Consider the following 20,251-nt stretch of genomic DNA (forward strand, 5'->3'; position numbering starts at 1 on the left):
TTAGTTGGAAGACACTATTGTCTATCTCTGACTCTCTCTCTCTCACTCTCTCACTCTCACACAAAGATGCATACACACATACACTACCGTTGTATTAGTTGGAAGACACTATTGTCTATCTCAATGACTCTCTCTCACTCTCGCACTCTCGCACTCTCGCACTCTCTCACTCTCTCACTCTCTCACTCTCTCACACTCCACACACACAAAGATGCATACAGTACCGTTTTATTAGTTGGAAGACACTATTGTCTATCTCTATGACAATCACTCACTCACTCACACACACACACACAAAGATGCATACAGTACCGTTTTATTAGTTGGAAGACACTATTGTCTATCTCTATGACTCTCACTCACTCTCACTCACACGCTCTCTCTCTCTCTCTCTCTCTCTCTCTCGCACTCTCTCACTCTCACACAAAGATGCATACACACATACACTACCGTTTTATTAGTTGGAAGACACTATTGTCTATCTCAATGACTCTCACTCACACTCACTCACTCACTCACTCACTCACTCACTCACTCACTCACTCACACACACAAAGATGCATACACACATACACTACCGTTTTATTAGTTGGAAGACACTATTGTCTATCTCTATGACTCTCTCACTCACTCTCTCACTCACTCTCTCTCACACACACACACACACACACACACACACACACACACACACACACACACAAAGATGCATACACACATACACTACCGTTTTATTAGTTGGAAGACACTATTGTCTATCTCTATGACTATCTCTCACACTCACTCACTCACTCACTCACTCACACACACAAAGATGCATACACACATACACTACCGTTTTATTAGTTGGAAGACACTATTGTCTATTTCTATGACTCTCTCTCACTCACTCTCTCTCACACACACACACACACACACACACACACACACACACACAAAGATGCATACACACATACACTACCGTTTTATTAGTTGGAAGACGCTATTGTCTATCTCTGACTATCTCTCTCACTCACTCCAACACTCACTCCAACACTCACTCCAACACTCACTCCAACACTCACTCCAACACTCACTCACACAAAGATGCATACACACATACACTACCGTTTTATTAGTTGGAAGACACTATTGTCTATCTCTATGACTATCTCTCACTCTCTCACTCACTCATTCACTCACTCACTCACTCACACACACTCACACACACTCACAAAGATGCATACACACATACACTACCGTTTTATTAGTTGGAAGACACTATTGTCTATCTCTATGACTATCTCTCACTCACTCATTCACTCACTCACTCACTCACACAAACTCACACACACTCACAAAGATGCATACACACATACACTACCGTTCAAAAGTTTGGGGTCACTTAGAAATGTCCTTGTTTTTGAAATAAAAACACATTTTTGGTCCATTTAAAATACATCAAATTGATCAGAAATACAGTGTAGACATTGTTAATGTTTTCAGTTGAAGTCGGTAGTTTACATACACCTTAGCCAAGTACATTTAAGCTCATTGTTTTCACAATTCCTGACATTTAATCCTAGTAACAATTCCCTGTCTTCGGTCAGTTAGGATCACCAATTTATTTTAAGAATGTGAAATGTCAGAATAATAGTAGAGAGAATGGTTTATTTCAGTTTTTATTTCTTTCATCACATTCATCACATTCTTCTGGGTGAGAAGTTTACATACACTCAATTAGTATTTGGCAGCATTGCCTTAAACAATTTAAACTTGGGTCAAACGTTTCAAGTTTCCCACAATAAGATGGGTGAATTTTGGCCCATTTTTCCTGACAGAGCTGGTATAACTGAGTCAGGTTTGTAGGCCTCCTTGCTTCCACATGCTTTTTCAGTTCTGCCCACACATTTTCTATACGATTGAGGTCAGAGCTTTGTGATGGCCACTCCAATACCTTGACTTTATTGTCCTTAAGCCATTTTGCTACAACTTTGGAAGTTTGCTTGGGGTCATTGTTCATTTGTAAGACCCATTTGCGACCAAGCTTTAACTTCTTGACGGATGTCTTGAGATGTGGCTTCAATATATCCACATAATTTTCCTCCCTCATGATGACATGTATTTTGTGGTGTGCTCCAGTCCCTCCTGCAGCAAAGAAAATCCACAACATGATGCTGCCACCCTCGTGCTTCACGGTTGGAATGGTGTTCTTCGGCTTGCAAGCATTCCCCTTTTTCCTCCAAACATAACGATGGTCGTTATGTCCAAACAGTTCTATTTTGGTTTCATCAGACATTTCCCCAAAAAGTACGATCTTTGTCCCCATGTGCAGTTGCAAACCGTAGCCTGGCCTTTTTTGGCAGTTTTGAGTAGTGTTGTCTTCCTTGCTAAGCGTCCTTTCAGGTTATGTCGATATAGGACTTGTTTTACTGTGGATATAGATACTTTTGTACCTGTTTCCTCCAGCATCTTCACAAGGTCCTTTGCGGTTGTTCTGGGATTGATTTGCAGTTTTCGCACCAAAGTACGCTCATCTCTAGTAGACAGAACGCGTCTCCTTCCTGAGTGGTCCCATGTTGTTTATACTTGCGTATGTACAGATTAATGTGGCACCTTCAGGCATTTGGAAACTGCTCCCAAGGATGAACCAGACTTGTGGAAGGTCTACAAGGTCTTGGCGTATATTTTTTTGATTTTCCCATGATATTCCAAGCTGTTTAAAGGCACAGTCAATTTATTGTATGTAAATGTCTGACCCACTGGAATTGTGATACAGTGAATTATAAGTGAAATAATCTGTCTGTAAACAATTGTTGTAAAAATTACTTGTGTTAAGCAAGTAGATGTCCTAACCGACTTGCCAAAACTATAGTTTGTTAACAAGAAATTTGTGGAGTGGTTGAAAAACAAGTTTTAATGACTCCTACCTAAGTGTATGTAAACTTCCGACTTCAACTGTACCTAAATGTTTAAAATCTAAAAATATTATAATTGTGCGCTCTCCAGTTTCACCGAAAGTTGTCCCGCTAGCGGGACCCCGATGTAATGTGAAGGTACCTGTGTGTACCTTTGACCTTTTTGTACCCTAGGGAACAACACTGTACCCTAATTTTGAGATTGTATGATATACTGTATGTTCTTGGTAATAAACAGTATCTGGTGGCACTGCTGAAACATTCATGCACATATGCCCAAAAGCTTGCAAGTTCAAATCCCCAAAGCATTTATTTACCTTTAATTAATCAAGGAATTAACATTGAGACCAGTGTCTCTTTTACAAGGGAGCCCTGCATATACAATTTCATAAAATACTTACATTTTATATTGTATTTATCAAATACAGCACAGCACATATTGCACAGACAAACATAAATATACACAAAACACAGTCAACTAAAACAAACACATTCTTCATTATAAAAATTCTCTGTTTGTTGACTGAACTGTCCTAGGGACACACCCATCTATTCTAAATGTATTGTGGAGGTCATCCCAAACATGTGGAGTATGAAAACTTAATGCTGAATTTCCTAACTCTGTAGACACCAAAGGATTCTTCAGAGTTAACCAACCCTGTGATGTGGTTTGATAACTTGTAATTTTAAATCTTAACAGTGAAGTTAGGTAACTCGGAAGCTTGTAGAGCAGGGATTTATAAACAAAAAAAGCATAATGATGTGATCAACGTGACTTCAAAGCGGTCCAGCCATAAAACTGATAAAACGAAGGGCGCTATGAAAAACGGCTTCCAGGGATTTAAGAGTAGATGCAGCTGCACTTTGATAAATAGTATCACTGTTATGTGCCTCCTAAGAGGAGGGAGGTGCAGGAGAGCAAAGAAGTCCCAGTAGCAAAATAATTCATTAGAAGTCCCAAACTACACAACAGGTGGAGGAACACGCCCAGACGAAGTCGCCACACCCAGGGAAAAAACGCAACACACGAAGGAGAAACCTCTGCTCCTAAACAGTCCAAAACGGTACAACGACCGTGAGGGAAAAAACCCTGTGGCGCAAACACACACCTCTATCCGCAACAGGAAATAATCCCGCACAAAGAATAGCAGGCAGCGGAGGTTAATAAACCCACCGAATTAAACTAATAGGACACAGGTGTAAAGAAAAACCAGACAGACACAAACGAAAAGGAAAAATTGATCTGTGGCAGCTAGTAGGCCGGCGACCACGACCACCGCCCGAACAGGGAGAGGAGCCACCTTCGGTGGAAATCACGATAATCAAAAACAGGTAGAAAGGTTGACTGCAAAATCTGCTTCCTGCTGACTAGAGAGAGACAAGATCTGTTTCTGTAAAAAAAGCCCACTTTAAAATCTTAGTTTCTTAAACAACCTCATTTTATGTTTTTTAAAATTTAAATCACTATCAATCCAAATACCAAGGTATTTGTACGCAGGGACTTGTTCTATAATAGAACCATCCAATGAGCGAAGATGTAATCCATCTGAAACAATCTTACAAGAACTTGAAAACAACATTTATTTAGTTTGCCGTATTAAGCACAAGTTTTAAATCAGTAAAGGTTTCCTGCACAACTACAAAATCAGACTGTAACCAGCCAGGTCAGCACTTGTTTACATAATAGTATCTTCCACATAGAATATGTTAAATATTTTTTTCAACAGATTGACCAATAGCATGTAAATAAATAATGAAAAAAAACAGGTCTTAGTATCGACACCTGCAGAACATCTTTGTATTTCAACAAATTCAGACAAAATCACGATGACCTGAGTTCTGTCACTAAGATAATCATGAACTATCAAAATAAAGTCGCACACTCATATACAGTATATAACTCCCAGCAATTTAATGGGTATTTACCAACATTTCGGCATCACTGTGCCTTCCTCAGGGTCAGTGATGCCGAAACGTTGGTAAATAGCCATTCAATTGCTGGGAGTTTATACATAGAGTATGCAACTTTATTTATTTTGATAGTTTATTCGCCGTTAATCAGCACCTCCACACAAACACATTTTTCTGGGTGTGCTCCAGCTCATGTTTTTTAATCTACTAAAATAATCATGAAAACAAGAGCAGATGTAAGAGCCCAGGCCAATGGAGGACAACTAGTTCAATAAAATAGCATGATCAACAATATCAAATGCTTTTGACAGGTCCACAAACAAGGCAGCACAATTAATTTTATCATCTAAAGCATTGACAATATCATTAACAACCAATATGGTTCCTGTGATAATGCTGTGCCCTGGCCTAAGCCCAGATTGATTTATATAAAAAAATGAAGATAATAAAAAAGCGATGCTGCTTATTTACCAAAGTTTTGAGAATCTTGGCTAGACATGGAAGTCTGGAGATGGAACGATGTGTTTTGATGGGGGCACGGTTATCTACAATAGTATAGGAAGAGATTACAAAAAAACCTTAAAGCTAAATCACATTCAGGGATAGCTGAGATATAATCAATATAAAGATCATGCAAAAAAGCTTGTTCACTAAAGTTCCTCTTAGTGATGATATGACGCTTAGATTTATGCATTTTCACATCACTGACACAGACAACTGAGCAGTGGTTACTAAAATTCTGTGGGAAAGACCCCACTCGCAATGTATTTGTCGACATAAGACCAGTCAGGGTAGATTTCGATGGATATTTAGGATTCAGACTTGTTGGCTCAGCTGAGACAGGTTTAGTTTAGAGCAAATATCTTTCAGTGTATCACTAGCGGCATGCCAGATAGGGCCTAAGATAATTTTTGGCCATGTTCACTGGCTTCCTCCAATCAATATTAAAGTCACCCATAATAAATAGTTCAGTTTTACCAGACTTAGATAGTAATTCAGATAAATTGTTACGCGCATATGACAGAGCAGAAGGAGTGATACACTCCTTCTAGTCTCAGCTGGTTATTATGACCTAGGCCCACATTAAGAACGCTTTATATCAAGTGTCCCTGATCACTGCAATTTTTTATGTTGGTGTTGTCAGATAATCTGACAATTATTTACTTGACTCTGGGCAACTTTTAGCAAAGTGTAGAAATGTATTTTTACCATTAAATCTGTGGCCAATCTCTGTCATGCCCACAGACCTGGTGGCGTAGGAGGACATTCAGGACATTAGCAACCAAGAGGTTTTGAATTCAAATCCTAAGTGAGGTATAGTTTCAAGTAACCAGCATTCAGCAGCATACTGCCTTTTACAGAAATAACACCTGAATTCAGCTGTAAAAATTCAGTAATGTGTTGTTGTTTTCCATACTTTCACTGTAACCAAATAGCCTGTGGTACACCCTAAAAATACAGGAATGTTTTAAGTGTAGTATTTTATTGTATAAAAGGAAAACATAGAGGCGAGGGAAAGCACAGGATGGTTCTTCACAACCATCAAAGAAGTAAAGAACCTTTACTGAAATGCAAATAAATTGTTACACATATCACCCTCACCCCTGATCAGGACCCCTCAATAACCTTTTATTTGTGTTAATTTTTTTTAATGCTGAGTGTATGCTTTTCCCGCATGGTCTGATCAAACTGGTCTGCAAAACCACGCCCATTATTATCGTATTTCTCAGCACGCTCTATTGAAGTTTGATTTTTAGAATTGTTTATGTCAATATCAATGTTTTGGCATGTACATTGATTGATTAATTAATCAATGAATATCTTATGCTACAAAAAGATAAATAACATACATTTTTCTAAACTAATCCAATCTGTTAGTTGCATCCGTTACTGAAATGTTTTTTCCAGTTTAGATGGTTTAGCTAGTCTCATTAATTTATCTGTCGAACCCTGGCAATCATTCTGATTGCAACTTGCCAGTGGTTTCTTTGAATGCGCTAGAGGAATTTGTGCGCAGTTGTTCTCGTGAGGAGAAAGATGGTGGAAGATGATGATGAAGTAGATTCTGAATCTAATGGTGGTAGAATCAAGGAGAATTAGAATATTGTCCAAAAGAATGGAAAACAGAGAAAAGTAGTGTACAATGTCCCTTCATATCTTGTAGGAGTCTTTTTTTTAAATGAGGAACATCTGATCGGATTACCAATCCTAACGAATCCATTTGAGATATCCAAACTGGTGGAGACAGTGCTGGGTAAAGTGAAGGCTGTGAGGATCACGAGAGGCGGGCTTGTTTAGATATTTTGTGCTTCTGCAGATCAGAAGGAACGTGTGTTGCGTCTCACCTGATTTGATATGTTTGAAGTGTTGTGTGTGTCTGTTTGAAGCAGAGCACCCACCAATGGACTTATATCTGGCATCTCGCGTGAAGTTGATGTTGAAGAAATGATAAATATTCCTGGAGTGATTGATGCAAGTTGGATGAATCATGTGGTGAATGAAGACAAAATGAAGTCTATCTGTTCTTTTGTTTTTTGATATGGAGTCTCTCCCTACTCAAGTGCAGTTGAGGTATATAAATTACAGATTCAGAGCATTTATCCTAAGACCAATACAGTGTGATCATTGTAAAGCTTTTGATCATATTTCAAGTGTTTGCAGAAGGGAGAAGCCGAGACATTTTAAAGGGTAAGAAGGTGGACTTTGTGGCCTTTATAGCTATAGTGATTAATGGCACTGCCAAGGTGGAGAGAAGGTCCAGGAAGATGGATATCATTGTGGATGCGGCGGAGCGGTTCCTGGGACTGAAAGATTTCTCAGCGGAGGAGTTAGAGCCTGAGACCCTAGAGCCCTTAGAGCCTGAGGCCCTAGAGCCTGAGAAGGGAGATATGGAGATTTGAAAGAAGGAAGAAGTGAATTTTGTTTCGTTTTTTTAATGTACTATTTTTATTTGGGTGTATTAAGTTAGGGAAACTATCACGTATGAGTTTAGTTTTTTCAACCCATCCAGTTGGTGGCGGCAATACACCTTTTTGGGTTGTAGTCCGCCATAAAACCCACCGAAGAAGAATAATCATTCGGATTGTAGATTGTCGGTGAATAAATGTTCCAATTGTTGAATATTTCCACTCAGGCTTGATTCAAATAGGATTTAGCCATCACTTTGCAAGCCAGTGTTGTGCTGTATGTTAGTTTGTTTTTGAACTATATCTGATTTAGATTTGATGTTATCTTGTGAAATGTATGGGCAGGGCTCCCTTCTGAAAATGGTGACTCCGTTAAATAAAGGGAAAAATAATAATTATGTGACTTTATGCTGGTTTTGCAGGTGAAGGCTGGTCTCCAGCTAAAACATAATGAAGGCTGGTCACCAGAGAAAACACAGTGAAGTCTTGTCACCAGCCTATGCTGGTTTATGCAGTTTTTTTCAGTAGGGCACACACTCACTGTTGCTGTTGGGACACATCTGTGTGAATCTCAAATAAACAAGTGTCTTTCGTCAGTCCCATTCTAAACATCGACAGACCTCTGGCCAGGTTTAACCTCTGCCTATTGTGCTACAAAGCTACGAAGTGGCACATTCAGCACTGAGGAATTTTAAACACGTCACCGCATCAGTCGATGTCCTGCCTCTCAAAGAAGAGAATAAACCATAATTTAGACGTGTTACTTGTGAATAATTGTATGATCAGGCCTATTTTAACTTCTCCATCTCAGCTAAATCACTGTTTAGTCTAGGGTTAGTCATATAGACAATTTTCTTTTGTGACGGGAGTTACTCAAATTAGGTATAAGGTGTGCAATTGAACATGTCATTGCCGATTAACTCAAATGTTTTTTGACAAACGGAAAAGTAGTGGTTGTAGCGCAATAGCAATCTGGTAGGAATGAGAATGAAAAAAATTATGAATTAATGTGTATGTTTTTGTTTCTCTCAATACCTACCTCCCTGCTAACTTTCTTATTGTTTTCCCCCCTCACTATAATATAAATGTTGTCCACGGTCCCTAGCATCCCAGACACAGTTCACCACTGAAAGTATGATAGATTAAAACAGTAAACTCTGTTTTGAACCTTTTTCATTAACTAATCCTCTGATGTATTATCAGGGTGGACCAGGCTAGAGTGGAGTGAAGCCGGAGTATGCTATGCAACAGAAAGTGCTTCATCTGGCTTCACTTTAGTTTACGGCTGTACTGATTTCATATAAAGTGTGTCAGGCCTCACCTGAACCTGTCAGGGCCAGCCTTCCTCCAAAGCCTAATGCCAAGATAAATAACTTCCAGTCTGGCTACTGCTCAGCACCTCCATCAGTCTGCAATAGATTGAGTTAAACTCCAGACATGGGTTCAAATTACATTCAAAATTAATTTCAAATACTTGAGCTGGGCTTGACTGAGCTTTCCTGGTGCAATAGATCCAATAAAATAGTCTCAAAACTGCACCAGCACCAGTCCCACCCATTAGGCATTCCAGGCAGGTTAAAGTGAACACTAAAAGTATTTTAATGATTCCAAATAGTATTTGAACCCAGGTCTGTAAAACTCCATGCAGCGCAGCACTGTTGTCTCGTCACAGACTGAGCTGAACCCAATCACACACGTTCAGTTCTGGCCTGCATTCACTTCGTAGACAGCAGGGAGCAGTGCTGGGGGAAATGAAACATCTGGATACTCCCTGGATGAATTTATAGTTACTCACCATAAAAACAACCATGGTTTACTGTATAAGCTTACCTCACCTACGGGCTGCCACTGTAATCCCCATCTGGACTGGAGTATCACATGCATTCCATGAATGGGATATAAAATGACAGTGCAGAATAAAGTGGCTGTTGTGCCAACACAAATAAAAGCATGATTTAAAGACAAATACCTGATGGCTATCCTGTGACACATCTCAGATGTGTCCTTGGTTGGCAAAATTACATCTTTTAAAATATTTGATAATTTTTGTGTGTCTGAATGTACAGTGCCTTGCGAAAGTATTCGGCCCCCTTGAACTTTGCAACCTTTTTCCACATTTCAGGCTTCAAACATAAAGATATAAAACTGTATTTTTTTGTGAAGAATCAACAACAAGTGAGACACAATCATGAAGTGGAAGAACATTTATTGGATATTTCAAACTTTTTTTACAAATCAAAAACTGAAAAATTGGGCGTGCAAAATTATTCAGCCCCTTTACTTTCAGTGCAGCAAACTCTCTCCAGAAGTTCAGTGAGGATCTCTGAATGATCCAATGTTGACCTAAATGACTAATGATGATAAATACAATCCACCTGTGTGTAATCAAGTCTCCGTATAAATGCACCTGCACTGTGATAGTCTCAGAGGTACGTTAAAAGCGCAGAGAGCATCATGAAGAACAAGGAACACACCAGGCAGGTCTGAGATACTGTTGTGAAGAAGTTTAAAGCCGGATTTGGATAAAAAAAGATTTCCCAAGCTTTAAACATCCCAAGGAGCACTGTGCAAGCGATAATATTGAAATGGAAGGAGTATCAGACCACTGCAAATCTACCAAGACCTGGCCGTCCCTCTAAACTTTCAGCTCATACAAGGAGAAGACTGATCAGAGATGCAGCCAAGAGGCCCATGATCACTCTGGATGAACTGCAGAGATCTACAGCTGAGGTGGGAGACTCTGTCCATAGGACAACAATCAGTCGTATATTGCACAAATCTGGCCTTTATGGAAGAGTGGCAAGAAGAAAGCCATTTCTTAAAGATATCCATAAAAAGTGTTGTTTAAAGTTTGCCACAAGCCACCTGGGAGACACACCAAACCTTGTGGAAGAAGGTGCTCTGGTCAGATGAAACCAAAATTGAACTTTTTGGCAACAATGCAAAATGTTATGTTTGGCGTAAAAGCAACACAGCTCATCACCCTGAACACACCATCCCCACTGTCAATCATGGTGGTGGCAGCATCATGGTTTGGGCCTGCGTTTCTTCAGCAGGGACAGGGAAGATGGTTAAAATTGATGGGAAGATGGATGGAGCCAAATACAGGACCATTCTGGAAGAAAACCTGATGGAGTCTGCAAAAGACCTGAGACTGGGACGGATATTTGTCTTCCAACAAGACAATGATCCAAAACACAAAGCAAAATCTACAATGGAATGGTTCAAAAATAAACATATCCAGGTGTTAGAATGGCCAAGTCAAAGTCCAGACCTGAATCCAAACGAGAATCTGTGGAAAGAACTGAAAACTGCTGTTCACAAATGCTCTCCATCCAACCTCACTGAGCTCGAGCTGTTTTGCAAGGAGGAATGGGAAAAAAATGTCAGTCTCTCGATGTGCAAAACTGATAGAGACATACCCCAAGCGAATTACAGCTGTAATCGCAGCAAAAGGTGGCGCTACAAAGTATTAACTTAACTAAATAATTTTGCACGCCCAATTGTTCAGTTTTTGATTTGTTAAAAAAGTTTGAAATATCCAATAAATGTCGTTCCACTTCATGATTGTGTCCCACTTGTTGTTGATTCTTCACAAAAAAATACAGTTTTATATCTTTATGTTTGAAGCCTGAAATTAGGCGAAAGGTCGCAAAGTTCAAGGGGGCCGAATAATTTCGCAAGGCACTGTATATGTAACTAACAGTCTCTGTTTGCATCTCTGTGCATGTACATGGGTCTCAGTTGTGTCTCACTATGGCTGGCATTGCCCTTGACTTTGCATTGCAGACATCTCTTCGCATTGAAATCCCTCCTTATCGGAACCAGAGGATATCCAGTCCTGTTCAGGTGAACTTCTATGTGTGCAATGGCAAGAGGAAAAGGAGCCAGTACCAGGGATTCACCTATGTGCCTGCCAATGGTAAACTCTCTTTCATTCCCTCTGTCTCCATCTCTCTCGCTCTGTGTCTCTCTACCCATCACCCTATCCCCTACTCCTCTTTTGTCTATCCTTGTCCTTTCATATCCCAGACCAATAATACAACTTTAAGCACAATTTTTACATCTGAAGAAAAGAACACAAACATTCTGTATTCCCTCTTTGTCTGGTGGTGTTCAAGGGTGGAACAAAGCGATGGTTTGATTGACTCCCATTGTAAAAAGGCACCTCAATAAAATCTATTATTGTCCATACCTGTAGCTATAAGAACACATGGAGTGGACTGCACCAGGGTGGAGAAGGGATATGGGAACGCTATGTTATTTGACTAGCCAACCTGTTGCCAGACTAAATGAAAAAAGCCACACCAGCTCAAATGTATTTTTTTTAAAATAAAACACTTGGAGCTAGCTAGCATCCAGTGGGTGGTTCAAAGCTCTGATTTAACGTTTGAAGGAGCACAGCACTAAAATGTTTTGTGTGTTTTTGAGAGTGCAGTCATTTATTTCAAGTTGTAGATCTCAGTGAGGTACAGTAAGAAGCTTCTGCAGCAGCAACATATTTCATAATGCACATTTGTGACTCATTTCAGGATATTAGGTGTATGTCTTTTTTGGGGGGCAGAATTGTCATTTGGGACATGTGAACTTTCATGTGCCTTAATAACAAACTTGTATTCCATCTGTAAATATGAATGCAATTGTTGAATTATACGCCAAGTTGGTTTAGCCAGAGAAAAAGACAGCAACATGATTGGCTGAGATAATGAGTGGGCTGGATATTCCCGAGAGATGAGTTGAGATTGGTCTGCCATGTAGCTGGCTTCTTTCTATTTGAGCTGGTCAGTATGTGTAGCTTTTTTTTGAAGGATATCACGTAGTAGAACTGCATAAGTGTTGCTCTCCACTTTCTGGAGGACCGAGTTTTGAAATCAGTGGAATTAGAGTATGATAGCTAAGGAGATGGCCTCCTTCACTCACGCTGTCAAACATACCCTCGTAAAACTGACTATCCTATCGATCCTCGACTTCGGCGATGTAATTTACAAAATATCCTCCAACACTCAGCAAACTGGATGCAGTCTATCACAGTGCCATCCGTTTTGTTACCAAAACCCCTTATACCACCCGTCACTGCGACCTGTATGCTATCGTTGGCTGGCCCTTGCTACATAATCGTCGCCAGTCCCACTGGCTCCAGGTCATCTATAAGTCTTTGCTAGGTAAAGCTCTGCCTTATCTCAGCTCACTGGTCACCATAACAACACCCACCTGTAGCACGTGCTCCAGCAGGTACAGTGCCTTGCGGCCCCCTTGAAATTTGCGAACTTTTGTCACATTTCAGGCTTCAAACATAAAGATATAAAACTGTATTTTTTTGTGAAGAATCAACAACAAGTGGGACACAATCATGAAGTGGAACGACATTTATTGGATATTTCAAACTTTTTTAACAAATCAAAAACTGAAAAATTGGGCGTGCAAAATTATTCAGCCCCTTTAAGTGCAGCAAACTCTCTCCAGAAGTTCAGTGAGGATCTCTGAATGATCCAATGTTGACCTAAATGACTAATGATGATAAATACAATCCACCTGTGTGTAATCAAGTCTCCGTATAAATGCACCTGCACTGTGATAGTCTCAGAGGTCCGTTAAAAGCGCAGAGAGCATCATGAAGAACAAGGAACACACCAGGCAGGTCCGAGATAATGTTGTGAAGAAGTTTAAAGCATTTGGCTACAAAAAGATTTCCCAAGCTTTAAACATCCCAAGGAGCACTGTGCAAGCGATAATATTGAAATGGAAGGAGTATCAGACCACTGCAAATCTACCAAGACCTGGCCGTCCCTCTAAACTTTCAGCTCATACAAGGAGAAGACTGATCAGAGATGCAGCCAAGAGGCCCATGATCACTCTGGATGAACTGCAGAGATCTACAGCTGAGGTGGGAGACTCTGTCCATAGGACAACAATCAGTCGTATATTGCACAAATCTGGCCTTTATGGAAGAGTGGCAAGAAGAAAGCCATTTCTTAAAGATATCCATAAAAAGTGTTGTTTAAAGTTTGCCACAAGCCACCTGGGAGACACACCAAACATGTGGAAGAAGGTGCTCTGGTCAGATGAAACCAAAATTTTACTTTTTGGCAACAATGCAAAACGTTATGTTTGGCGAAAAAGCAACACAGCACATCACCCTGAACACACCATCCCCACTGTCAAACATGGTGGTGGCAGCATCATGGTTTGGGCATGCTTTTCTTCAGCAGGGACAGGAAAGATGGTTAAAATTGATGGGAAGATGGATGGAGCCAAATACAGGACCATTCTGGAAGAAAACCTGATGGAGTCTGCAAAAGACCTGAGTCTGGGATGGAGATTTGTCTTCCAACAAGACAATGATCCAAAACATAAAGCAAAATCTACAATGGAATGGTTCAAAAATAAACATATCCAGTTGTTAGAATGGCCAAGTCAATGTCCAGATCTGAATCCAAACGAGAATCTGTGGAAAGAACTGAAAACTGCTGTTCACAAATGCTCTCAATGCAACCTCACTGAGCTCGAGCTGTTTTGCAAGGAGGAATGGGAAAAAATGTCAGTCTCTCGATGTGCAAAACTGATAAAGACATACCCCAAGCGACTTACAGCTGTAATCGCAGCAAAAGGTGGCGCTACAAAGTATTAACTTAATAATTTTGCACGCCCAATTTTTCAGTTTTGGATTTGTTAAGAAAGTTTGAAATATCCAATAAATGTCGTTCCACTTCATGATTGTGTCCCACTTGTTGTTGATTCTTCACAAAAAAATACAGTTTTATATCTTTATGTTTGAAGCCTGAAATGTGGCAAAAGGTCGCAAAGTTCAAGGGGGCCGAATACTTTCGCAAGGCACTGTATATATATATATAAATATATATATATATATTTACATTGTTTGCAAACTGATATGTGATCGGTATTAATGCCAAAATAACATGCAAAACAGGCAAGCCCATTTCTTGCAAAAAATGTGGGGCTCAAAACAGTTGGGGCTCTGCCCCACCTACCCGGAATGACGGGTCGCCACTGCCGTAGTGTAAACCAGCCTTTAGTCTTGAAATCATTGGTTGTTTAGTATATGTCATCACATCTGAATCCTTAAAGGATGGCTGGCATTAGAGATTTAGCGGGTGTGAACGATGCTGAATAGGTGTAGACAAAGTGGAGCTCTCCATTATGTTTACCAAAACATTCATTGGTCATTTTTTCAAAATTGAGGTTACAAGTTTATTAACTTTCAAAGCAGAATTACTTTCCTATTGTTCCTCAACTGTACTGTATGATATACAATGTTCTAGCTCTGACTATATTTTTATCCAATGTAAAAAAAAAAATAATAATTCAAATTTTGCTTCATAATACCAAATCAAGCCGATCGTTCACATTTACAGGATACTAGTGCCTGGGTCAGATCCAAGGAAAATAGGCATTTTTTTATAGAACCAGCTGGAAGTCTCTTGTGGTGATGATTCATCCATTTTTTCTCTTTTTAAAATATTTTCAGCAGGGTGGGAGTGCTTAGGCCCAGACACAGAGTCTCATTGATGAGAGTGTTTGTTTGTCTGTGGGTATCCTAGCCACAAACCCACTCACTGACACTTGCTCACTCTCTCACCCGCTCACACTCGACAGGAGATCGAACCACATGTTTATACATTTTTCTCCTTTTCTTTTCATTTTCTAATTTGTTCAGTTCCAATGATAAAAATGGAGCCACATGATGACTGCGACCCCCCTCAGGTGTGTCCCAAGCATTGCCCTGGCCTGGCGCCCTACTACACTCCACAGGTGATGATCTCCATGATACCCACAGAACTCCGGCCGTGCATGGGGGGTGTCTACCCCGCTTGCCAACAGAGACTGGGAGGGAAGCCTTCCTCACTGTCCTGCTCATCCTCCCCCAGCACCAGTCCCAAACTGCATGACCTGTCACCCACCACGCCCTTCTCCATGTGCCTGTCAGCAGGCCCATCCCAGTCTCCGATCCCACATGTCTCCATTATCCAGAAGACTCCTGGACGCTACCAGCCACAATCTGTCCTCAACCCACCCAGTAGTGCCTCATCCTCCCCAGGTTCGCAGCCCTCCACCCCTGGCACCAGCGGCCCAAAAGCCCCATTCTCCCCCACCCACTGCCTGACGCCGCCCCAGCCCATCAGTGGTAGCTCTAGCCCGGTGACCGAACAGTTACCCAAAGTGCCAGAGAGAGGCGGCCGCTCCTCGAGCCCCATGCTGGCTATCAACATCAAACAGGAGCCACAGGAACTGGACCAGATGTACCTAGATGATGGTGAGTTATTAATCATACACCTCTCCAGATGACCCTATTGCATTGTGGATCAAAGCCACCATTGAAACATACAGTAAGTCATATTCTTGTCATATGGTAAATTATTTATTGTTTAGCCAGGTGCTTAGAAGTTACCTAAATGCACACTTGATATACAATACTATGTTATTCTACTCTCTGTCACTATTTACCGTAATTGCCTTCTCATGAACTTGATGAGGAGGTATTTTATGATTAACACCCTCTGGTCCTTGTCCTCCTACTGCTATCAGCTGACTAAAACAGGGATTTACAGTTAAATCATAGAACCCTGGTAGGTCTGTGGTGGAAATATTGTACTTTGAAGCCCATGAATAATGACCAGGCCTTTTAAAAGCCCTGATAAAATAAACATCTCTCCTCCTCTACCTCTTTTATTCCTCCCAAGTAGACTGCAAGCTGGGAATTTTTAGAAACCCAGTATTATAATCTCACGGGTCTAGGATTCCAGCATTCACCACCTCTAAGGGTTCTGGGCTGTGTGCTGCTGATTTGAAATAAATGGGATACATTCTCTTCCCTGGGGTTAGCTAGACAACAGTGCTGCCTGTCCCAATATCAATCACTAGGAGGAAACCATCCTTCAGAGCTGGAGATGTGGAGTTGCTAACCAGGAGCGATCAGCAGCAGTGAAATTAGAGTTCTTTGACCAGACCCCACCCCCCACTGAACTGAGCTCAAATGTTGGGGTGGGGCTTCCTGGCCCTGGATTGGTTATTATGCTGGCACTATGGTCCAACCATTCTCATGGTCCCCTTCCTGCTAAACAGTCTGGGTAAATAACACACTGACTGAAGCTCTGTTCGGCTGCTGTCTGGGGGAAATCAAGCAGCAGAGCTCATGCTGTGGTAGGTTATTTACATTGCTCATCTAATATTTTTTTATTTTTTTTATTTGACCTTTATTTAATTAGGCAAGTCAGTTAAGAACAAATTCTTATTTTCAATGACGGCCTAGGAACAGTGGGTTAACTGCCTGTTCAGGGGCAGAACAACAGATTTGTACCTTGTCAGCTCTGTGATTTGAACTTGCAACCTTCCGGTTACTACTTGGATAGGATGTGAGAACAGGATGTGAGTTTCTGAGGAGAACGGCCTCCCAATTACACAGTGTATTTTGGTTAATAGGATTTTTAGAAACACTAGGCGTTCCAATCAAATGTGACTTCTCACTTCAGTAAATGTTTTTGGCACGGTTACATGTGGATTTGTATTTTATAGACTCACTCAGGTGTGGTGTTATGTTAATTAATTGTCGACAATACATGTTAATTACAAATAGAAAGTGTTTTATTTTGTGCAAAGAATCCTACTGTCCAATGGTTTGTAACTTATTCGATTCAGCACTAACAGGAAATTTGATTTGTGAAAATTCTCATTAGGGTTGGCTGCTGAAGTCATGCTTCCTGGATTTGTATTAGTTTAAAATGGTTAGATACAGTAGATTAAAGCATGGGTTCTCAAGTGTTTTACTTGGGCCCCCCATCCAGCATTGGGGAACACGCACACACTGCACCTCTCTTTCTATGGGCACAAGCATAGTTCCTTACACAAACTGTTCACACCCCTTTGTTGGTGGAAAGAATTTTGCAGGTTTAAAGTTTATTTCCTGTAATTATACACATTTTGTCATGGGGTGCAAAAGAACATCTTGCAGTTTTACAAAACATTTTCTTCTGTCCTATACATTTAGCTATGTCTAATGTCTAATTACAGCTAAATCTATGGGCTAAATTATTATTATTAAAAAAAAATGTTTTTAAAGTTATTTAACTGATATGGGCTTGCTGATCTGGACAATAATAATTTAACAGATTATAAATAGCTCTCTAAGGTATGCAATGACTAACATGACGAGGAATTGATGATGCACTACCCAATTTCGAAATTGAAACTTGTGCTAACTATTACAACTTTCAAGTGTAAGTTTAATACCGGACTGCGTTCCTTCAGAAAAAAAAAATATATACACTACCAGACAAATGTTTTAGAACATCTACTCATTCAAGGGTTTTTCTTTATTTTTTACTATTTTCTACATTGTATAATAATAGTGAAGACATCAAAACTATTAAATAACCCATACGGAATCATGTAGTAACCAAAAAGTGTTAAACAAATCAAAATATATTTTATGTTTGAGATTCTTCAAATAGCCACCTTTTGCCTTGATGACTGCTTTGCACACACTTGGCATTCTCTCAACCAGCTTCACCTGGAATGCTTTTCCAACAGTCCTGAAGGAGTTTCCACATGATTTCTGACAATGGGCCTCTGTACGCCTATGTAGATATTCATAAAAATGTATCCATTTCCAGCTACAATAGTCCTTTATTTCTGATCTATTTTATGTTATTTTAATGGACAAAACATGCTTTTCTTTAAAAAACATGGACATTTCTAAGTGACCCCAAACTTCTGAATGGTAGTGTATATATGAAAAAAATGTGGGGGTGGGGGGGCCCGTGCCGACCCCTTGTTCCCCCACTGGGTTAGAGTATGTTTGTGAATATATTAACGGAATGCCCATACATTCAACTTTAGTCTGAAGGAAAGATGTATACCATAGAGCTCTGATATTTGGACCTCCATACTTGCTTAATATCTGTCATACCACACCATTAAGAGGTATCCCTGTCTTCCATCATCCCAGTATCTCCCTCACCGTGCTTCCTTCTAACATGCAGTCCCCCGTCTGTTTACTATTTATCATGGAAACTTTGACTGACTAGACTAGTCTGGCCCAGTGCCTGGGCTATAGGTCTACTCTTCCAGAGACTGTGTGTGATGGAGGGAGCCCACCGGCTATAAAAGCTGCTGACTGGAGATAGAGCGGTCTGGATGCTGCATAAGCCTGCTGGCACTGTGGCCCTGAGAAGTAGAGGACCAGGGCGAACAGTGTACTGTTACTGTAAAGTCACGCCTGAGAGGCAGGTGTAGTAGGTGAAAGAGACCTGAGATGGAAAGGAAGGGAGTAAGGGAGGGAGATTAGGTTTTTACCTTGAGATTGTGCTTCCCTCAACCTTTTCTAGGTATTCTTAACTTAATGAAGGAGACGAAACCTACTTTACAGTTTTGGTTAGGAAGTGTGATGTGGTCACAAAGTGCTTTTGGATTACCATGATCCAATATTGAAAGCCTATACATTTTAGAGCATCTGGAAGTTGAAATCAAGATATATTAAATTTTTCCATGGGCAATTATTGACTTTGCATGTCTTGTGCAATGCTGAATAGCTATTTAAGTGCAGGAAATGCATCAACCCATACGCTGACAAGTATTACATAACAGATTTGTCTCACATGAAAGTATTCAGACACCTTGACTTTATTTCACATTTTGTTAGGTTACAGCCTTATTCCAAAATTGATTAAATAGTTTTTTTCCCCTCATCAATCTACAAACAATACCCCATAATGACAAAGCAAAAACAGATTTATTGAAATTTTGGCAAATTTATAAAAAATATAAAACTGAAATATTACCTTTACATAAGTATTCAGACCCTTTACTCAGTACTTTGTTGAAGCACCTTTGGCAGTGATTACATTATAGAGTCTTCTTGGGTATTGTAAGGTTCTGCTTTTCTTTTCTCAATCAACTTTGTGTTCTTTTTCTTTGTGTTCTTGAACGTAGCCCTGTTACTTTGTGTTCTGGAACGTAGCCCTGTCTTTCATTTTTGTTCATTGATTTCACCTGTGTTCGTTTCTCACCTGGTCTCATCAGCTCCCTATTTAGTTCAGTTCCTTCTGTTTGTATGGTTGTGAGGTATTGTTTGTTTTTGACTGCTACCTGTGTTTGACCATTGCCTGCATGTTACCACGATTCCTGCCTTCTGCAAAGGCTTAATAAACTGCCGCGCTCTGAGCTTGAATCTCCACCTTTTTCTCCCTGAGTATTCATTACAGGTATGACGCTATAAGCTTGGCACACCGGTATTTGGGGAGTTTCTCCCATTCTTTTCTGCTGATCCTCTCAAGCTCTGTCAGGTTGGATGGGGAGAGTTGTTGCACAGCTATTTTCAGGTCTCTACAGAGATGTTCGATCAGGTTTAAGCTCTGGCTGAGCCACACGAGGACAATTAGAGACTTGCCCCGAAGCCACACCTGCATTGTCTTGGCTATGTGCTTAGGGTCGTTGTCCTGTTAGAAGGTGAACCTTCACCCCAGTCTGAGGTCCTGAGATCTCTGGAGCAGATTTTCATCAAGGATCTCACTGTACTTTGTTCCG

General features: G+C 40.4%; 1 protein-coding gene across 1 annotated transcript in view; it reads left to right on the plus strand.

Moving 5' to 3' along the window:
* Window positions 1–20,251, plus strand: part of LOC135550150 (nuclear factor of activated T-cells, cytoplasmic 1-like) — a 69,045-nt gene that overhangs the window by 29,319 nt on the left and 19,475 nt on the right. Inside the window, exons 9-10 of the mRNA XM_064980681.1 lie at window positions 11,501–11,633; window positions 15,387–15,983. Of these exons, the coding sequence (XP_064836753.1) occupies window positions 11,501–11,633; window positions 15,387–15,983 (730 nt within the window). The remainder of the gene's footprint in view (window positions 1–11,500; window positions 11,634–15,386; window positions 15,984–20,251) is intronic.

The sequence above is a fragment of the Oncorhynchus masou genome, chromosome 12 (assembly GCF_036934945.1).
Source record: "Oncorhynchus masou masou isolate Uvic2021 chromosome 12, UVic_Omas_1.1, whole genome shotgun sequence".
Taxonomy (NCBI): Eukaryota; Metazoa; Chordata; class Actinopteri; order Salmoniformes; family Salmonidae; genus Oncorhynchus; species Oncorhynchus masou.